The sequence below is a fragment of the Epinephelus fuscoguttatus genome, linkage group LG6 (genome assembly GCF_011397635.1).
Source record: "Epinephelus fuscoguttatus linkage group LG6, E.fuscoguttatus.final_Chr_v1".
Classification (NCBI taxonomy): domain Eukaryota; kingdom Metazoa; phylum Chordata; class Actinopteri; order Perciformes; family Serranidae; genus Epinephelus; species Epinephelus fuscoguttatus.
Window position 1 is genome coordinate 32,466,333 of NC_064757.1, and position 21,049 is coordinate 32,487,381.

The window sequence follows — 21,049 nt, forward strand, 5'->3', positions numbered from 1 at the left end:
CAGTTAATTTGATAACACTGCTCGTGACGTCATTCTGCTACCGATGCTGTATGTGATCGACTTATAAATCTCTATTTTTCCTTTGGTGCTTACCATTTGTTTGTACCACAAAATTCTGCATTTTTAAAAGGACTGGAAAAAATTAGCAAAACCTCATTCTGTCACAAAATCAAAAGACATTTATTCACATTCACTGCAGCTTGGCATCATTGTGTTCTTTGTGGACCGAATACAGCTCTGAAATATTGAGCAGTGACATTTTTAATGCAGCTGGCAAAAGTGTTATCTTGTGAAATCTGTCTTTGTACCTCACAAGGCCTGCACCCCGATGGGCTTTGGATGCAGAATATTCTTGGACAAATAGAGAAAGTGAAGTGGAGCCTTTTTGATCTGTAAAGAAAGTCTGGCTTTGGATTCACCAGTTTCTGTCTGTTTGTATCCTGTAAAGTAACCTCAATAGAAACACAATAAATTGGTTTTCAAGTAAAATTGCATTTTCTCTTGACATGGCTGCAATGTGCTGACTTTGTGGCTGTTTTTCCTTTTGAATGATAAAACTTTAAGCCTCAAGAAATGCCCAGATGATATACAAATTTTTTTAGATTATGATGAATGAATGCTGGCTGCGTTTTAAAAAAATGCAGTACATTTTCAAGCTTACTCACTGCCTGACTGTAGCTGATTAGGTGCAGGCCAGTTACCTGGATACAGATATTGCTGGACCGTGTTGAGTGGCAGGCACAGAAATAAGAAGCTGTCGCTGCTTTGTCGAAAAGCTTTTGTTGCCTTAAAGTGGGTCAGTGGAGCAGAGAGATCCAGCGCTGTGCAAGAGAAGAAATCAATCATTGACATTTAGGTTAATTATCATGAGTAGGTGGTTATCAAGACGGAATTGTCGACATGTTAGTTTCCTCCTATTTATCTCACTTTCCACCACGCGCTTGTTTGTTCCCATCTCACTGTTAATCCCTCCTCCCTTTCTATTCAGCTGACTCAGATCCCACTGCATACTTTTATCTCTGCAGGTTTCTTTTTACGTTATTATATTTCTCCCCCTGATCGCCAGAGCACAGCCTCAGAGAGTCTCCCCTCCACCTGGCAGTGAGATGGGGTCTGTATCGGCTGGCAGAGCTGCTGCTGTGTCAGCCGGGGGGTCTGATGGCTGTCAGTCTGCCAAACGAAGAGGGAGTCACGCCGCTGCAGCTGGCACAGACGGCAGGCAACACCGAGCTCCTGGAGCTGCTCACACAGTAAGACTATAAGCTCCAACAGGGAGCGACAATGACAAATGAATCACTGTTTTGCTGTAACATTATGCGTGCAGTGCAGAGCTTTCCCACACGGTGACAGAAAGCTTTGCTTCAAATGTAGAAACAGCTCAGTTTTAGCAATCACCCCATTTGTCTATTAGTTACACCTGCTTATCCTCAGAGTGTCCCAGGGGGCTGTAACCAATCCCAGCTCACACAGGGTAAGAGACCGGTAAAACCCTAAACAGGTCAGCTGTCAATCAGAGGGATGACACATAAAGACAGATGACCATTTAAGTTCGCATATATATACCTTGCAGGCATATTTAGAGGCACCATTTAACCAAGCCTAATGTCTTTGAACAATGATAGGAAACACGGGGAAAGCACGGGGAAAATATGCAGACACCACACTGTGCATTCTTTAGATCTCTCAAATACTGTAAATATACTTGAAGTACATCTTATGAGCACCTGTCAAACTCAAGAATGTTTTGTGCTCAATCTGGATCCATAAATCATTAGCACAGATTTATAGTCCGGTTAACATGACCTAAAAAGTAAAATACCATCATCTGCTCTGACAGTGCTTTAAGAGATTTATTCATATAACCTGCTGTCTTTCTATTTTAATTTGTAATGAGAGAAACGATATTCTCAACCTTAATGTTCTTTGTGATTTGTGGTTAAACTAATTGACCTGTTGTGCTGCAGCCCACCCAACCCTCTGGCCACGCCACCAGCAGGTCTGTCTCAGGTGTGGGCAGACCGGTCCCGCTTGCTGAGGTTCTGCCATGACACGGGGAACCTGACTCTGACTGTCCGCCAGAACTTGAGGTGGAGCTCAGAGGAGAGCCGGCACGCTGACATCCTGCTTCTCAGAGACCGGCTCAGAGATGAGGACTTCCTCAGAGAGGTGAGTCTGAGCATCATTGCTGTCTGGTGCGAGTAGAGGTAGGTAGACAACACTGAGTTATGATCAGATATTCAGATAAACCTGCACAGTTATTTGCACTGTAACTAACATGTAGACGGTTTCAACTACTCTGAACTACATGAACAGTCTGAACAGGTCTTTTTGTATTTCCTGTTTAAATGTTTAGCAGCGTACGTGAATGGCACCAGCTGACAGGAAGTACACATGGACCCTAGCTGTTGCCTAGCAATGCATTTTTTAGTGAAAAGGTCTCTATAGCCTATATACAGATATTCAATAGGTCATCTTAGCTGCTGCAACACGGCTGGTGCAATCCACAATAGCAGGTAGCAGTTGCCATCACAACTGAACCTGAAAGAATCTAGCACTTATTGCCGAAACATGGAGAGAAAGACAAAACCTGCGGCCGGCAGTGCAGAGAAGGTGCTCTAAAAAAAGAAAAAGGCTTTACTGGCTGATGTAACATTCATGTCAGGAGCTCAGACATATGAAACAAGCATTGGACAATATATTGATAATGGGATACAAGACTAGATATCTCCTTAGATTTTGGATATCATAATACTGTAAGTGTTGTCTTTTCTTTGTTATAAGGCTACATTACAGTAAAGTAATATAGTTTTCTGAACTTAAGAAACTGTTCTAGCTGTTCTAATATTTGCCTTTACTCACTTAAGCCCCATTTGCATTGGATATAATATTACCTGGGGACTAAAAATTCCACCACAAATTACCAACCATAGTTCACCAAACACAGCGGTCATGCAATAATATTAGTCCTGTGGGAATCGGCATCTCTGTGATTTAAGGTCGTATTTAGTTTTTTTGTGTTCTCCGTGCCTCGATTCAGCCTTTCTTCCATTAGAAGTTTTGAGTAGCATTTGAGGTGCAGGAGGCTCAAAGATGATGAGATGGATGACGTGACAGTGTGTGGCATAATCAGTTCTATTTGTTCAACCCACATTTATAAAGGAGAAAAAGGAGGTTAACACTGTACAACACCACTGGTGGTGCTGTGTAGTGTTTCTGTGTTGTGTAGAGTGGACTTACAAATGACTGTGTGCATCATATCTTGGGGATAATGTCAGTAACATGCAGACTTCACTTATCCTGTGCAAATGCGCTGCATGGAATACAGACGTTGGGGTTATTTCAATTTCAGTTAATACTAGCCCTGTGTGAATAGAGCTTTAGTTATTCCATCCACATTACTGATGGCTATCTAGTAAAATCTTGTGTAAATATTTTGTGAAAGCACCAATAATCAACCCTGCAATATTGTCACAATATCAGTATTGAGGTATTTGGCCAAATGTATCTTGATGTTGGACCCCAACCCAACATTTTACTCCCTACTCTTGAGAAAGGAAATCACAAATATAGTGTTCTCTATGTGTATTTAGTTTGCTGTAAATATAGAGTGCTTTGTGTCAATATGTACTGTGAAGATTGTGTGTGTTAGAGTCTGCTAGTTTGTGCATGACAGCAAATCCACGGGCTGCTTCTTGTTGTCAGTCCACCCCTGGTAACTAATGTACCTGAAAGTATGATCAAAATAAAGCCTCTTGGAGACCGTGTAATTTCACATATCTGCATTCTCCTACTGAAACATCACCTTTCCTCCCACAGATCAAAGCTCTAAGGAGGGAGCGTGTGGAGACCGTCCTCGGGAAGGAGGAGCTGGTGGATGATCCTACAGAGAACGGTATCATACACTTCCTAATCTGTCTGCTTTGTGGGATTTGAGAGGCCTGGTTAAACTAAACCATCCAGTTGTAACTCTTCTCTTTTATGTTGCAATGCTCTGTTACATTTTGTTCAAGTGGTTTAGCAGGCTTGAAACTGTGACTTGTATCAGGCTACAGTATTGATAGATATTGACTGCCCTCCTGTGGCAGTTTAAAGGTATTGCAAGTCTGTAAAAAGCAATAAAAGTGGGTAAAAGAGTAGATTAAAGTAAAATATTCTTGTGAGAGAATCAAACTGTTTCATCAAAGACAATTCTAGTATCTTGTGTGAATTGTGACAAGGTTATATTATCATAAGAAAACAAAGACTTCAGTCACAGCGTTTTAATTCGGAATATATTGATCCCTGCATTGGTATATTGTGCAAACCTGCAGAGCAGGCAAGCTATATGTTTATAACTAGTGCTGAAACCATTAGTTAAGCAACTTGTATGTCATTTCATTGATAGACAATGTTGGTATTGGTTGATTTATCAAGGAAAAATGGCAATTACTTCATGGTTCTTAGATGTCTTCACTGCTTTCCTCTGCTTTGTATCATTGCACATTTAATATGTTTTGTTTTGAACTGATGTTTGCAGTGGTGGGATGTTACCAAATACATTTACTCCATTACTATACTTAAATAGTAATTCAAAGTACTTTTTCTTTATGTGAGTATTTCCAACTCCTCCACATCTCAGATGGAAGTATTGTGCTTTTTACTCCACTTTATTGATTTGACAGCTTTGCTGACTTTACAGATTACAGTTTTTCATCCCATTCCTGTGCAGTAAAAACCACACATCTTCAGATGTGTGGTTTAGATTTCTTTTCTTATAAACTGAAGGATGAGATAGTCTTCAATGTGTTGAGAACATTTGCCTACTTCTTAATCTAGATAATCCAATTTAAAAAACTGTCGTGGATCAGATGAAAAATGAATCATCACAGAGCTGGAAGCAGGGCTGTTTTTCTGACACCATGAAAAGTTAGACCTTTTAGAGATAGTACAATGCACATAATGCACGTTTTTATTTCTATTTTTTATTTTATTACTCTGTATTTACACACTTCTATTTCATCCTCTTTTTCTTTCTCTATTCTCTCTGTTCTTTACATCAGAGGGACTGTGACAAATCCCAATTTCCTCTCGGGATCAATAATGTATTTCTGATTCTGGTTCTGATAGATGGTTCTCACAGTAGGACACGATTTGAAGTAGTTAAAATGAACACAACCTTAAACATCAACCACCGTAAAATGCAACATACGCATTATGGCATCAATGATAATAATCCATAAACATCATATATATAGTATAACACTGACAGGGAACAATTGACTGCGTAATGAATACTTTCGTTTTCATACTTTAAGTACATTTAGCTGATTTTTCTTGAGTAAGGTTTTGAATACGGCACTTTAACTTGTAGAGTGTTTTTACAGTGTGGTTTCAGTACTTCTCCTCAAGTGAAGGATCTGAATACTTCTTCCATCTCTGGTTGTTTGGACACAACAAGCAATTTAGAGATATTATCTTTGACTCTGGGCTTTTTTTATTTTAAAATTTTCTAATATTTTATCATCAACGGATAGTGGATGATGAAAATAGTCATAAATTGCCGCATCTTTTGTTTCTATGCACGTGTCAGTAATATTCATGGGTATATAAATTGAGATAATCAATAAAAATGTAAATAGAACATCTAGTTAGTCAAAGGATGAATTTTGGAAGGTCACCCTCTCCTTTACGAGGTTGTTTCCTTGTACCCTCGGTCTCTCTGGCTCTCTGCCTCTTGCTGTGGAGCCAGCTGGCATCACTGTATCAGACTTGAGTGAATGTGTTTTATGGTATCATACTGAGGCACAGAAAGACCTTTGTCAGATTAGAGTTGTTGTTTAGTCTTTTTCAGTACTTTACATCTTCTCCTTTCTCAGCCTTTACTGTTTGTTCTTCCTCTTCTCTTGTATATTTTGTCCCTGAGTTTCCCTCCCAAACTATACATCCTTTCCTCCTTCCCTCTCCTACATTTATATGCCTTTATATTTTTACATGACCCCAGGCTTTGTATCAAACCACCCATACACTAATTTCTAGGCGTCGCTGCTTTGTTTTTTAGTAAGCAATCATACACCGTGTCCTTTGATCTTAAATGAAAGGAAAGGAGAGGCCACACGGTAAAGATCTCCCCAGGTTATGAAAAAAGAGTTTTTACATGGCACATACATCATTAAAAACTGACAAACATCTGCTTTTTCTTGAGCCTCTTTTGAAGTTTAATAGCTGCTGTATGTCTGCATCTAAGTATGTTTTCTCCTCTTACAGCACTGTACTCTGATATCAATGGAGCTGCAGTAGAAGAAAATGTGAGTATTTGATATAATATTTCACATAGGCAGAAAGCTATGGACTGAAATATGACCAGGATATATATTATGCATGTTGTAAATCTCACATTTGTTAAAAGAATACAGAGGAAACTAGACTAAACTTTTTTCTTGCATGCCTTCTTTGAACAAAGAATTTTAAAAAAAACTGAGAAAATTCTTTATTAATATTAAGTGACAGGCAGCAAAACTATATCAACGATATCAGAACATCTGCTTACACACTCTCGCACAACTTGTCCATTGTTGGTGTTTTAAAGGGTTAGCTCGGATTCACCAGAGTCACACAATACCATAAACAAAATCAAATCAACAACCACAGCTGACCAAAGTGCTGTACAAATTAAAACAATGACACACAGATTTATAGCAATATAACATGTACACAAATATAAAACAAAATAACACCAGTAAGAACAATTACATACCTTGAAAAAAAAAAAAGATTAAAACCACTACGAACAAAAAAGGCCATTGAAAATATGTACATTTTAAGATTTGTCTTAAAAGTGTCAGTGGAGATGGAGCATTTTATTACAAGTGAAAAGCTATTCTAAAGCTTTGGGGCAGCTGCCGCAAAGGCCAATCTTCCTTTACCCACCAGCCTCGATCATGGGACAAGAGGTTAAGAGGTTGGGAGTTGTGGTAGGGGCAACGACATCCAGCAATATGCTGGAGTAGCCCATGTATGGCTTTAAAAGCAAATAAAAGAACCTTAAAATCAATCCTGTATTTGATAGGTAGCCAGTGCAGGGATGCCAGTGAGGAGTCTCGCCGCAGCATTCTGCTCCAGCTGCAGGCGAGACAAAGATGACAGGCTGACACACCTGTACAGAGAGTTGCAGTAGCCAAGAGAAGATTAATGCAGTGAATATAAATGATCAAGGCAGTGGAAGACTGGCAGCTCCCGTGTTCAGCAAGCTAAAATAAATGATTTGTCAGTGGATTTTGGCTTTGAAGAGAGCAAAGATAAGTTTTTTTATTTCAGTTCAAGGTCGGAAGGGGCCGTCTGTTTGGGCAGTACTGAGTGTACAACTGGATAAATGAGACTGAGATTATACTGCACAAGTTGTGTAAGAGGTTGTAAATGAATGTCTTGATATATTTTTGCTCTTGTAAACTGTGGACCCCTGTGACTCCAGTTCATGAGGATTTTTTGGATTCTTTGTTGACTGTGGAGGCATGCAAGAGTAAAGTTTTCCTCAGAAAATTTAAGGTAACACAAGGTGAGCGACATACAAAAGGTCATTTGGAGGATGACGTGTTCCTTTACAGTGCTTTCTCTGATGAGATGAGCCAGTTATAAGCATAAATCACAACCTATCCCTCCAAAAGATTCCTCATTTTCTGCCAACAACAGGTGCAACTTAAAAAACTGGATATCTATTTTCACATTTTAAACTCTCAAAGCTCCATTTAATCTCCATCAACATCTGCATCAGGCAGTGGCACCGACTGCCTCTCAATGCTCCACATTGTTTCACTTTTATTGTTAAGGTGTTGGAGTTGGCACCTTGCACACGCCACTGAATGGCGGACTTTGTGAGCGGTCAAGTGTGTGTTTCATGTTTTGAGAGGTGTGGCGTGTGCACATGACTCTGGTCATCCAATAGGAGCTGTTTTATGTGATACAGATGGTTACCTAATTGATCCTTCTCTGTCACACACCTAGGCACTTGTGTTTTTGTACTTAGCTCGACTCCATTTTTTGTGGTGTGCTTGTAGCCTGATGAGAAAGGCTCACTGTGGAAATGTGCCTGCTGCTTAGTGAAAGCTCTTCTGTTGCTTCAGGACTATGAGGAGCCGCTGATGTTTTGCCTGAATGAAGTGGACGAGGAGGACGACCCATCACAGTCTGACTCTGGTAAGGATTTTATTTTTAAAGTCTTTTTAAACTTCCCATCTGAGCGAGGTTCCTTTCTCAGAAGCCTGCTTTTAGATATGGTTTTAATTTTAGAGTTTGCGGTGCCTCAGCTGCAGATCATGTTTTGAGCAGACTGAAAGTAATCATTGTTGTTTTAGGTGGCGTTATATTCATAGGAAGTTATCCAAGTAGCTTCTAATCATTAAGTGAGTCCAACTGCAGGAAACGTTTCCTTTCCTGAACAGAACTTGGAACTCAACTCTAATCCTCTGGACTATGGCTGTCTACCATCCCCACGGACTATAGGATCACATTTCAGCCCCCTGGCTTCTCTTGCCCCCCCTCCCTCTGGAGTTTTTGGAGTCTTGTCACTCTGTGTTTACAGTGATTAGGCCACTGAGAAGGAATCTTGTTAATGCGACATGTAGAGAACAATCCTGCGTCATCCTATTCCTGCCAGCATTGACAGCGGGACAGAAATGAATCCTTACTATGTGGCCCAAGGTGGCTTTACGCTGATCTACTTCTGGACGGGAATGGACGGATTTGAGAGTGGGAACATCCTGCGGGTTAATAATTGGCTCATGTTGCTGCAGAGCAGACTGATGCCTCAGTGTAAGAATGCTGCGGTTACAAGCTGAGGCCTCAGGCTTTATAACACTTGGCACTGGACATCTGCAATCTGAACTTCCTGTGGCTGGTGTTGTTTTCCATGCTATATGGTTTAGCCATTTTCTCAGTGTGCATATGTGTGTGTGTGTGTGTGTGTGTGTGTGTGTGTGTGTGTGTGTGTGTGTGTGTGTGTGTGTGTGTTGGCTGCTTGAGGATTTTCACATTTTCTGGTCTTTGATGACCGCATGCCTGTGACCTCGACTGGTCCCTTCAAACACTTTTTTGTGGTTTTGATGAATAATGCTGGTCACCAGAATCCTGTTTTCTCCGCAGTTTCCCCTCAATGCCATGTTCAAAATAAATAAAAAAAATAGCTCAAACTGAAAGTGACTCAGGATTTCTACATGTTTTTATTCCGGGATTACAATGCCTATTTGACCTTTGAGGAATTTCAGTTCTTCATTAGACATTCCTAAGCTGTCGGGCATAACGAGTGACCGGCAGGTTTTTATTTTTTTTAACAAAGAAGTGAAGCATATACTGCGATTCCAGTCTGTTTTTATCATTGAGCTAATGCGTCATCAAATAGACAGACAGAACTTCTGTATTCAGAGCTTCAGCGAGGGATGAGGAATTTTGAGGGTAGCTGTCATGTTCCCCCTGTCTTCTTGATGTCAACTCTTTCCTCTCTCCAATTTAAAGGACTTAAACTTCACTGCCATCACTGTAATTACATGCACATGTGCTGTAGCAGGTTGTACAAGGTTTGCAGTGTCAGTGTAAAAGTCAGAAAAGCTTTTAAGAAAAGCCAAGCTTCTCTCTCTTGTCTCCCATCCTTCGCCTCTCTCCTCTTCCCCCACCTCTGCCCTCATAATGCCCCCGAAATTCAAATACCCCACCCAAAACACACACTTTCCCCCAAATACCTACATACATGCACAAACAGACAGACTCATGCACTCATGCCCCCAAGTCCCATCCTCCCAGGTCAGCATTTTGATGTGAGTTTAGTGAACAAACAGCAAATGCCACTTCATCCCGAGGAGCTCTGCTCTCCACAGCTGAAGAAAGGAAGGAGGTGTGTGTGTGTGTGTGTGTGTGTCTGTGTGTGTGTGTGTGTGTGTGTGTGTGTGTGTGTGTGTGTGTGTGTGTGCGTGCGTGCGTGCGTGCGTGCGTGCTGTCAGTGTGTGTGTGTGTGTGTGTGTGCACTTGTGTGTTTGAGAGGGAGAATGCGGTTGGGAAGAGCTCTCTAAAGGGGGCAAGGGGTATGGGGAAGTGAAAAAGGGGGTGTTTGTGGCTGAATGGGGGTTGCCAGGGCTTTACTGAATGCAGTTCTACAGCAGCCTGTTGAGATCCCCAGGGAGAGGAGAGTGGATGAGTGTGAGAGTGGTGTGTGTGCGTGCGTGCATGTGTGCGTGTTATAGCGGAAAAAAGAGTGAGCAAGAGAAAGGGATTTATGATATGGATAGTTTGGCAGGGTGACAACAGACGATGAGTGCATCGCCGGGAACGCTAACAAGAGTCTCCGACCCCGGCTGAGGGATCTAATTGGAGAACGGAAAAAAGGCTTAAACCTCACACAGACCCCACAAAGGCAGCATTAATGTTCACTAGTACAGTGCCAACACCCCTCCCCATGCACACACACATCGTCAGACACACACACAAACTACTTTCTATAGTCTCAGTGTACCTCTGTTTTCCTCCTCTGCATATATTCTGCCTACAAAACCCTTCTCATCCCTCTTTTCTCTCCTTTTTTATCACATTCCTTCATTTATGTGCATTTATAAACCCGTGTTTGGTGTCTTTCCACAGTGCCATTGTCTGATTTGTCTCTTAAACCCCCTTCACCATCCCCTTCTGTCACTTTTACCACCTCTAGCCAAACTTACTTTATTCCTCGCTGCTGCAAATGGAGCACTGTACTCCTGCAAGTTGGCAAGAGGAGGGAAAGGGGGGAGAGAAAAAAACTGCATGGAAGAAGAAAACAGCAGCGGCTCTTACTGCTGTCTCCATGGTGAGGCTGCTGACCTGGCAGACTGCTCCCCCCCTCCAAGCTCCGAACCCCTTTCCCCCCTCAGCTTGGCTTTGACATGCTAAAATATAGAGAAAGAGACTGCGAGAATGGAGTGATTGAGAAGGACTCTCTTCAGACGTGGCATCAGACATATTTGGGGAGCATGGCTCGCAGCTCTGCAGCCTGGCATGTCTCTGAGACAATCATGAACTCACAGGGTTAATGATTTCTCCCGAGTCTGAGACTCACCTCTGCTAAGCTGTCTGCCCTCATGTTTGTCTTTGCTGAAGGTTCTGAAGTCACTCCTATGTTTGACTTTGTCTCTGTCTGTTTCTCTCCCTCCTTCAGTCACTCTTTCCGGCAGTCAATATACTCCTCCCCCCTGCTCCTGTCAGCATGTGCTGATCCCTCTCCCTCTCCCCCTGTACTGTGTGTGGTAGATGAGTGACTGAGGGGGACAGAGACAGACTGTAGAGACACATAGATTTGAGAAGAGCAGTCAGAAAGAAAGGAAAAAGTGCTAGATAGAGAGAAAACTTGAGGAAAAAGAGCAGAGGGAAAAGACAAGGTTCGGTCCCGGCTCTGTTGGACAGTTGGTGCAGAGTTGTCGAGGGGGAAGGCGAGGATTTTAGGGGGAGGGGTGGCTGGGGGAGACAGAGAGGAACATGCTGGCTCACTCCTGAAGTGTCAGAGTGTCTACAGCAAGGCTCTGGAAAAAGGAGAGTGAACGTTGCAGCTAGTCCGCAGTCTGTTCAGCCACTGGGAAATGGATGTAAACTGAGGTGCTGTTCATTTATTTATCAAACACCCTGAGCTGTTTGGATGAAGATTTTCTTGAAGATAGCAAATCATGGATTCTGACTCGGACTCTCCGTTCAACTACTCCTGGCCTTCTTTCCCTAAAATGAGGATGCGCAAGAAGACAGGCAAAAAAGGTAACACTGAGTGGTGCTGTAATTAATAGATGTGGAATTAATATATTCATTTATATAAGCAGTGTTTCCCATCATGTCACACTGACTGTTACTTCTTGGTTTGTTTCTGATTAGCCACTAGAGCTGACAGTTTTAATTTCACAGATTTAGAGACTTAGAGAGTTATTGAGAGGACAAAGTCTCACTGATGTGTTAATTGCTGCAGTATTTGAGAGACATGAGATGCGTGTGGTTTAATGTCACAAAGATAGCTGCTATCTTGTACACATTCAGTTTTCCCCTTTTCAGTTGCTTCTATTTTCTTAAAGCGGTTACAGATGGCAAATGGAAGACTCTACCACAAACTGCCCTCCTGGCACTCTCCACTGTGGAACAATACAGTTAAAATTAGACTGTTCCCATTACACATTCTTATTCCCAGGCCTCCTCTGCAGCATCGAGTCAATCACAGTGAGATAACTGCATGTTTGCCGGTGATGTAACCTGATATCTGACAGTGTGTCGGGGAATGTCAGATGTCCACTCGAAGCTGATGGAGTGCTTTCGACATCCCCAGTCCGCAGTGTTGTGTGCATGAATGAACCCCGCTAAGGAGTCGTGGCCTCGTGTGACTGCTGGAAGTGCAAAAGAGGGGCCCAGTACTTAACTGCGTGCCTTCATATACCTATAGGCATAGATTTCTGACAGCACGCAGAGGACATGTCCTCCTTAACATTTGTCTCCCTCAATAAAAACACGTAAGCAGCAGAGGACTTTTATTTACTTGATGCAGAAAAGGCAAAAATTGGTGCATTGGTCCCCCCCAAACCCCCCATTTCATATGTGCCCCCCCCCCCCCGTGTTGAAATGAAACCTACACCCTTGCATGTACTTCTGCTCAAGCACCTGCAGTTGATAATCATAACCAGTGTTGTGTCACCAAGACGTCGTGGGAGTTAAAGTTCAGCATGTTCCACAGTTTATTATCAATATATGAGAAGACGAATCAAAATCAAGTTAATCCTGGTGCGTAAACTTGGCCCACAAGCTTGTTGCTTCATCATTAGTCATGGGAGAGCAGAAGTGAATGCTTAAAATAGAGCAAAATTAAACCAGGATGGTTAAACAGTTCATTGCTTGTGTGCAAGTGCCTGTGTGTGTGTTTGTTGGGAAGAGAGACAGAAAGAGACACAGGAAGATCGAGTTACTGCCATTTCTGTGTCATGGCTCAACTCCAGTGGTCTTTTCCTCATCTTTCACCATAAACCTCTGCAAGATTATCCATGTTATTGCTTCTTAATCGTGATTGACGTCGGCAAAATTTATACACACTGCCTGTCTGTGCAGTGGCGCTGAAGAGCAGAAACAGCGGCACTGTATAAACTTTATAAACTGACCGTGTATTCTCAAAGTGGATTTAGAAAATGTTCAGAGTCAGAATTTGAAGTGAAACAGCTCTGGTGTAACAATGCACCTGCAATGTGAAATGTGATTTCAGGTGTGTGGAGCCGCAAGTTTATTTCTCCACTCTGAGGACCGATCGCTGTTAGCTCTTAGTTTACCTCTTCCTGGATCTCTCAAGCCGGGTGACGCACTGAAATGTAAACACAGCGGGGAACGCACAATGTGATGCTTGGACCGGGATGTTTGACCACAGGTGTCATAACTCAGAGTGGGTTTGTGGATTTTGGTGGACAGTTGTTTTAATGATTTAAACGACCCTCCATGAACACTGAAGTCAAATAATTAACTCTCCCCATCTTATAAGGTAATAACAATCTTTGTTTTGATTTCTTTAGACTCGGCTTGTTATTTTACTCCGCTCCTAATTTCTCCCAGCTCTCGCCAAAGTGACAATTGTTTGGAGCTGTGCTTAGAAAGTGATCTACGTCATAAAAGAAGGGACAGCATAGACAAATAACCTCCTTACACTCATAATAAACAAGCTAAGTGTTAACGCAATTAACAATTACGATTCTCCATTTATCTTGAACATTTTGTTTTGCAGCGTCCAGCACACCAGCACCATCCAAAGAGGGTAAACCTTGAGAAAGAGTCCTTGTGACAGCCTTGCCTCCCCCCTCTCCATCCTGCCTTCCTCGATCTCCCTCTCCCAGGGGTGTGCATGGGTTGAAGGGTCACTCTCTGTGTTTAACTGCCCTGGTCTGGAAACCTGGCACTGACTGCTGTCTTTGTCTGGGTCTGTGAAGCTCGGGCTCTCTTTTACTCTCCCCGCTGCTGCTCCAGGCGCTGCTACTGTATAGGGTTGGCTCTCGCTCAGGGACATGCTCTGAATATCACATCACTCCAAATATACCTTCTATGAGCAAAATCCTATAGAAACAGCCCCACGCACTGCTCTGCATTCCTTGAAACCCTCTCTGAAATGGCAACCTGCGGACAGCAATCTCCGTCTCAGCGATAAAGGCGGCAGAAAGATTGATTTTGCCCGGCTCTAACTTGTTAGAAATATGAACTCCCTGGTCCTCTGTTATTCCCCCGGTTAACTAATGTTAAACACAGATCGCAGTGCCTGACAGTAATGTTCACTGAGGCGGTGTTTATGGGTCAGAGGTGTGTGAATGATCAGGCCTGTGGCAGCCAGCTGTGGCTTTGGACCTGGCCCAGAGCCTTAGCTATTAGGCCTGTCTGTCAAGTTCCTTAAGTGGGCTCATATGAAATGGTATCTGCTTTCAAACAGCGGTTTGACCCACATCCAGAGTCTGACCCCGTCTTTGGATTTGATGTGGAAGTAAAACTAATCCTACGGCACACAATAGAAGGTCTAAGGTGACTTTGTGGAGGTGGTATGTAGCTAGACGTAATGTTTTCATGTGAAACTAAAAGGATCCAGAATGTTTTTTTAACAACAGAAGAACAGGTTGTAATTTTTATATTTTGCTGTTTTGCTATTTAAGTTCTGGGAGATTTGATGCAGTTTGAGATACACTTCATAACTTGAGGATTGATGTGGAGTGGACTCTGTATATCCTGCAGTGTCTCAACCTGAGTCTATATATTTACATTTTTCGTGGATGGAACAGGACTCATCTGGTGTCCTCATCAATGTCTGCTTGACTCCCCGTTGCCTCTCAGATTTATTGGGCTCACCACCTACAGGAAGCACAGCCAATTGTCGGCCTGATTTACTCTCCGCTACAGATGCTGGACTTCTCTGGTCTTGCTGTGGTGCTGGCAGCTTGGAAACTATGGATAAACTCTGAATTTGTCTCGGTTTAATATCTGCTTGATGAGTTTAGGTGGAAACAACAGCAGTGCCAAAGACATGTTTTCGCACCGCTGGCATTGTTTCAGGCATGGCTTGGCCAGCGTAAGGTGAGACTATCATTAGAAGCATAATAATATAACTGAGCTAATGAGGCTGCCTCTTCTGGTTAGTGTGATGAGTACTGCACGGTTAGCACTGGTTGCTGATGTGGTTTAAAGTTCTTTTTTCCCCAGCAAGTGGTTTGCAGATTGTGAAATCTCCTTTTCATTGCTGCACATCACATTCATACTGATGTCATACCTGTGAGCCGCTGAATTGAACACAATCTGTTTCTGTGTGCTTACTTAGAAGTTCCACTGGAGCACTGAGGGGGTTAGACTAAGGAGTAGTGAGGGGGGTAGGTACCTTGTAATTTGGTGATGTGGTTTACTTAGTTCTGTTCATGACTGGCTAGATATGATTTGTGTTTTGCAGCCTAAAACTTTCAGATGTTTAGTTTAGTTTAGTTTAGTTTTGGAAAACTCAAATACAGCAGTTCAGGCGTATATAACATCGTCAAGGATAACATCATGGTCCCTGATCTTCCATCAGACCTACCACTACACAACAAAATTTAGACAGTCAAAAGCGGAATATGCTCGACCACAACATGCCGCATCCCATCACAGCAACCCAACCACAGATGTACATGCCAGTAAAAAACAAAAATACACATATACATTCTTTGTTTTTATAAGAACCCCAATTTCAATGTACAAAACAACCATGACCTTATTTGCCAATGCTTTCCAGCAGCCTGTGTTCGAACATTTTCTTAAAGGCTTGTGGGTTCTGCACCTCCTTTATTGCAAGAGGCATTTTTTACCACCCTGTATCACCAGCTCAGACAAAAGAAACCTTACCCATCATGGTTTTGAATCTGTAAAGACTCAGGTTAGCTACCCTATCTCTGATACTGTGATTATGGTTTTCTTCTAACCTCTTACAACCCTAATTCCAAAAAACTTTAGACACTGTGTAACACAAAAATAGAAATCTTTTTTGACCTATATTCAACTGATTAAGGTACAAAGACAGGATTCCAGAACAGTTGGGACAGGGGCAGTAAAAGACTGGGAAAGTTTGTGAATGCTCAAAACACCAGTTTGGAACATTTCACAGGTAAACTGGTTAACAGGGAACAGATTAATGTATCCTAATTTGGCATGAAAGGGGGATCCTCGAAAGGCTCAGTTGTTCACATGCAAGGATGGTCACTTTGTGGAAAAACTGTGGGGGCAAACAGAAAGATTAAAGCCAGCATCTGTGATGGTATGGGTGCTGTATTAGTGACACCACAGGTAACTTGAACATCTGTGAAGGCACCATGAATGCATAGAGGGTTTTGAAGCAACATATGCTGCCATTCAGAAGACATCTTTTTCAGGGACATCCCTGTTTATTCCAGCAAGACAATGTCAAACCACATTCTGCACGTGTTACAGCAGTGTGGCTTCGTAGTAAAAGAGTGCAGGTGCTAGACTGGCCCGCCTGCACAAAATCTGACAGTGCAGACCCCAGACTGTCGAGCAACTGAAGTCCTCAGTTCCCGAATGCTTCCCAAGTGTTGTTAAAAGAAAAGGTGATGTAACACAGTGGTAAACATGCCCTTTTTTTGGTTTTGCAGCCAACAAATGCAGAATGAGTGTAAATTTACAAAAACATTTTATCAGTTTAAACAGTTAATATCTTGTCTTTGGACTGTATTCAATTGAATGTAGGTCTGGAAGGATTTACTAATCACTGTATTTTTTTTTATTTAAGATTACACAGCATGCCAGCCCTTTTGTTGTAAAATAATTGTTGACGTAATTGGGGGCTTTGCTATTTAAGAACCTATAGACCATATTAAGTTGGATATAACATGCTCTATCCTCAACTGGGAGCCTTTGGAGCTGAAAGACCTGAGACCTGCCAGCATGACTGCTATGATCCAGTCCTAGCACTACTCAGACCAATTTGTTTTGTACTACTTGATACTTCAAAGATGATTGCTAAGGAAGAAACAGAGATCTACATTTCACCACAGATGGCAGACTTGTAGCTGCAACAAATTAGGAGTGAAAAAAGTCAGTAGACCAGAATGCTGGTTCATTTTTGATTGGTTTTGACACCATTCAAAATCAACCTCTCACAAATAACTATACAGGACTCAGATGTAACACACAGGCCACACAGTGAGTGTGGAGCTGAGATATTTTTTTTTTTTTAAAAAAAGGACAAATTTTGACAGAAAACTCAAACACTGTTATGAACTCGAACACACAGTAGAAACTACTGAAGCTGCACACAAGACTGAGTTTGAGCCTTTGATTACCAAAGTTCATTTTTGACCTTTTAAAAAGCAGCTTACAAAACAATCTCACCTCATGGTCCATTTAGTAGCTGTTTTAAGCTTTTGACTATATCACATGATCTTCTTCAGCTGATGGAAGTTTCCTAGTAGTCAGGGAAATACAGATGTTTCCATTTTTGCTGGAAACATTTAACAATGTTGTGTCCTTGTTGTCTTTACATTTGTGTTCATTTTTGACCTTGAAAGCAACAGTTGACAAAGAATCACGCCTTAAAATCCATTAAGTTGCTGTTTTGGAGCTTTTGATCATATGACATGATCCCAAACCTTCGTTTTCAATTGTTATTCCTGCCAGTTTATAGCTCATGCAAATGAACCTTTGTCTTTTATTGAGGACAGTAAGCATTCTGTTTAAAGGGATAGCTCGGATTTTTGGAAGTGGGGCTGTATGAGGTTCTTATCCATAGTTAGTGTATTACCTTCAGTAGCTGTAAGTTGGCACGCCCCCTGTTTGGAGAAGCAGACGGGAGTATCACCAAAGAAGCTCGGGAATGTACTGCTGGGGATGGAGGTAGAGGTAAATTGTATTTTAGCTGCTTAAAAAACTTCTACATACAAAAAAAAAACAATGTCAGCCTAAGTGGACAATGTATTGAGAATATTTTGACTGCTTTACCTTTCCATCAGACAGTACTTGTACTGTGTCGGAATACAGTACGCAGCACAGATGCGCTCGTGTAGGAATACCAAAGTTCTACGGTTGAGAAAATGCAGTGCCAAAAAAGGGGCTGCCTTTCAGCAAGGTAAAGCAATGAAAATATTTTCAATATAGGGCCCACTTAAACTGATATTGTTGTTTTTTTGTTTTTTTTTAAGGTAGGACTGTTTTTAAGTGAGTAAAATACCTTTTGCTGCTAACCTCCATCCATAGCAGAACATTGTATATCTTCTGTGGTGGTACTCCCATCTGCTTCTCCAAACAGGGGGCATGCTGACGTACATGTACTGTAGGTAGAACACTAGTCTGAGTGGGTGGAAGTTCGCTACAAAGATCAGCCTCTCATTGGGCGGAACGAGCCACCCGCTGAAGTCCCGCCCTACCACCTCCGGTTGCAGTTTTCAACACGTCCTTTACTAACTTTTGCGGTGTTTAATCTTGCGGGGATGTAGCCATTTTTCTGCCATGGTTCCCGTCCTGTAGGTGATATTTTTGTGGGCGTGTTACACCAAAACCTGTTTCCCCCCGGCAATATTTTTGCAAGCACACCGTTGCTGTGGCACCGCCAAGAACGATTGTGATTGGTTGAAAGAAATACAAGCAGCCGGGGCGTTTTTTTTCTCCAATCTTAAAGTGAGAGTCAGCCCAGCCAGACCTTTCTCTTCTTGAGAAAGGTCTGGTGAGCAGTAGAACACTGACTATGGATAAGTACCTCATACAACTTCATATAAAAAAATCAGAACTATATATATCAGGTATATATATCATGTATATCATATGTACCCATACAGGCATGCAGTATGTACACTGTTTAACTATTCTCGCTTTACACTGACATGTTACGGAGTTAGAATTTTACAATATTATGATTTCGCACAAGCCAAGGGTTGTTTTTTTTCTAATTTCACCACTGCAAATTACCGTTTATTTTGTTAAATCACGTTTCCTTACAATACAGCTGCAAAGATTAGTCGATTAGTCGATTGACAGAAAATAAATTAACAACCAATTTCATAATTTAATAGTCATTTTAGTCATTTTTAGTTTTCAGGCATAAAAGCCAGATATTAGCTGATTTCATACGCCATCAGTCTGGGAATTTGATGCTTCTCCTTGTTATATTTGATAACATACTGGGTAGCGTTTGATTTTTTTTTTTACTTTTGTTCGGATTAGACGTACCATTTGAAGACGTCACCTTGGGTTGGGAAATTACACAGGGCCTTTTACACTATTTTCTGATACCTATCGACAAAACAATTAATTGATTAATAAAGAAAATAATAGGCAGAATAATCAATAAAGAAAAAAGCAAAAATGCAAATGCAAAAAGCTTAAACAATTCTTAACTGTGTTGCATGAATCAAAGGTTTGTTGTAATTAGTGCCGTGGCAAGTAAAGTTCAGCCTCTTTGTGTTTGTGCGAACCTGTAGGTTGTTTTCTAACCCAAAATACTTTCCAAAAGTTGTGTTGTGGAGAAGCTGTGTTTTGCACAGAGCAACATCCCAGAGGGGGCTGTGTGTGTTTTGAGAGCAGGAGTGTTTCCCCCTGTTTAACAGCAAAAACCAGGCTGCTGCTCACAGTGACTCTACTGTGTTGAAAGGGTTCCTCTCAATGCTACTGTGTGCTCACCGGGAGTTATTTCCACTCGCCCGCTGCATTGAAGGCAGGGTGGGGAAGAAACATGCCTACAGATGGCCACTCACAACTCCAAGCACGCCCATTTACGTGTGTGCAAAGAGTCATTCAGAAAGACACACACACTCATAAGAGAGTCTGAGTGCTGAACAATGACATGCAACTGCCCAGGATGTCTACATCACTTCCTGTGTTTGTGAAAAGTTATTTGGTGTTGCTGTGGAAACCAAATGTAATATTGAAAAATCCCCTCTCTCTCTCTCTCTCTCTCTCTCTCTCTCTCTCTGTGGCTCCCTTCCTCTCTGTAGAGAAGAGCCAGTCCATACGGGAGAGCCAGGCCCTGTCCCCAACGCTGGCTGCCGCTGCCAGACTGCAGGCGATGATACACGGCAAAGACAGAGTGTACGCCAACGCCATGCTGGTGGATCAGGTGAGTCGGCCTGAAATGAGTGTTTCTTTCTGTGTGACAGTATACAATGTACATCAGTAAAATGGTTTATAACATTAAATTAAAAGCAGACTTAGCTCATATGATGTAAAATGTTCCATTACAGGAGCCACAACTCAGCCTGTGTAATGGTTCCTTCACTTTCTCACTTCTCTGTTCCAGGTGGACGACGCTGACATTAAATACCGCTCTCCAGGGGAGGAGGAGGGTATCCCTGCCCCCCATGTTGGCAGCCCATGCTGGGACTTCTCCCCCAGGACCCCCCCTGACTCAGGGAACTGCCCCCAGAACCGGCACCCATCCTCACCCCACAATGGAGAGAGGGGAGTCCAAGGCCCCAGCCTGGAGAATCACAAGGAGCCATCTCCTCGCATCTCTCCCCCCTCTCCCTTTACTTCTTCCCCGTCTTTTCCTTCCTCCCCCCTGGCTTCCGCCTTCCGTTTGTTTGAGGGAGCTCAGAGGCGTCAGATGCAGCCTTGTTTGCCAGTTTCTCCCGCTTTGAACCACAGAGGATGCAGCCTGACTGAGGCGAGCCGTGGCCTGAGGTAGGACAGAAAATCAAAGGCACTCAATCTGTGAACTTTTATATATTTAATTGCAACACTTTTAACGTGATTGCATCACAACTAATTGAGTTTTATATTTTAAAGTGAGAGAACAAACATGCTGCATTATGGCCAACTTGTTTCCCTTCATTTTGGAAAAACAAGATCAGTACACCAATTCTTAAACTTGCTGTCACCTTCCCGTGACTAACCCATTCCGAGACAACAAAGGTAACATCTGCTTGGAATTTCAGCAAAAGCATTTCTGGACATTTTGTGAGGTGATTGTAGTCAGTGAAGGTGCGGAAAAGTGACAGGAAGCCTGGACACAATTGAGCTGTTTGTGTTGAAGCTGTTGTGCATTCCTTCCAGTTTCCTCAGTGTTGCAGGATCCTTTCTGTGTGCACTGAAGTCAACAAAT

General features: G+C 42.2%; 1 protein-coding gene across 8 annotated transcripts in view; it reads left to right on the plus strand.

Annotated features, from left to right (window-relative positions):
- The window catches only part of LOC125890027 (rho guanine nucleotide exchange factor 28-like), a 61,508-nt gene that overhangs the window by 10,694 nt on the left and 29,765 nt on the right, over positions 1–21,049 (plus strand). For 6 of the 8 annotated variants that reach the window (XM_049578402.1, XM_049578405.1, XM_049578406.1 and 3 more), the window contains exons 6-12: positions 1,067–1,250; positions 1,965–2,166; positions 3,817–3,892; positions 6,244–6,284; positions 8,097–8,169; positions 19,944–20,065; positions 20,246–20,628. In XM_049578402.1, coding sequence (XP_049434359.1) covers positions 1,067–1,250; positions 1,965–2,166; positions 3,817–3,892; positions 6,244–6,284; positions 8,097–8,169; positions 19,944–20,065; positions 20,246–20,628 — 1,081 coding nt within the window. Of the gene's footprint in view, positions 1–1,066; positions 1,251–1,964; positions 2,167–3,816; positions 3,893–6,243; positions 6,285–8,096; positions 8,170–11,275; positions 11,737–19,943; positions 20,066–20,245; positions 20,629–21,049 lie in introns of those variants that run through there. The other 2 variants (XM_049578411.1, XM_049578412.1) reach the window with 2 other exon arrangements.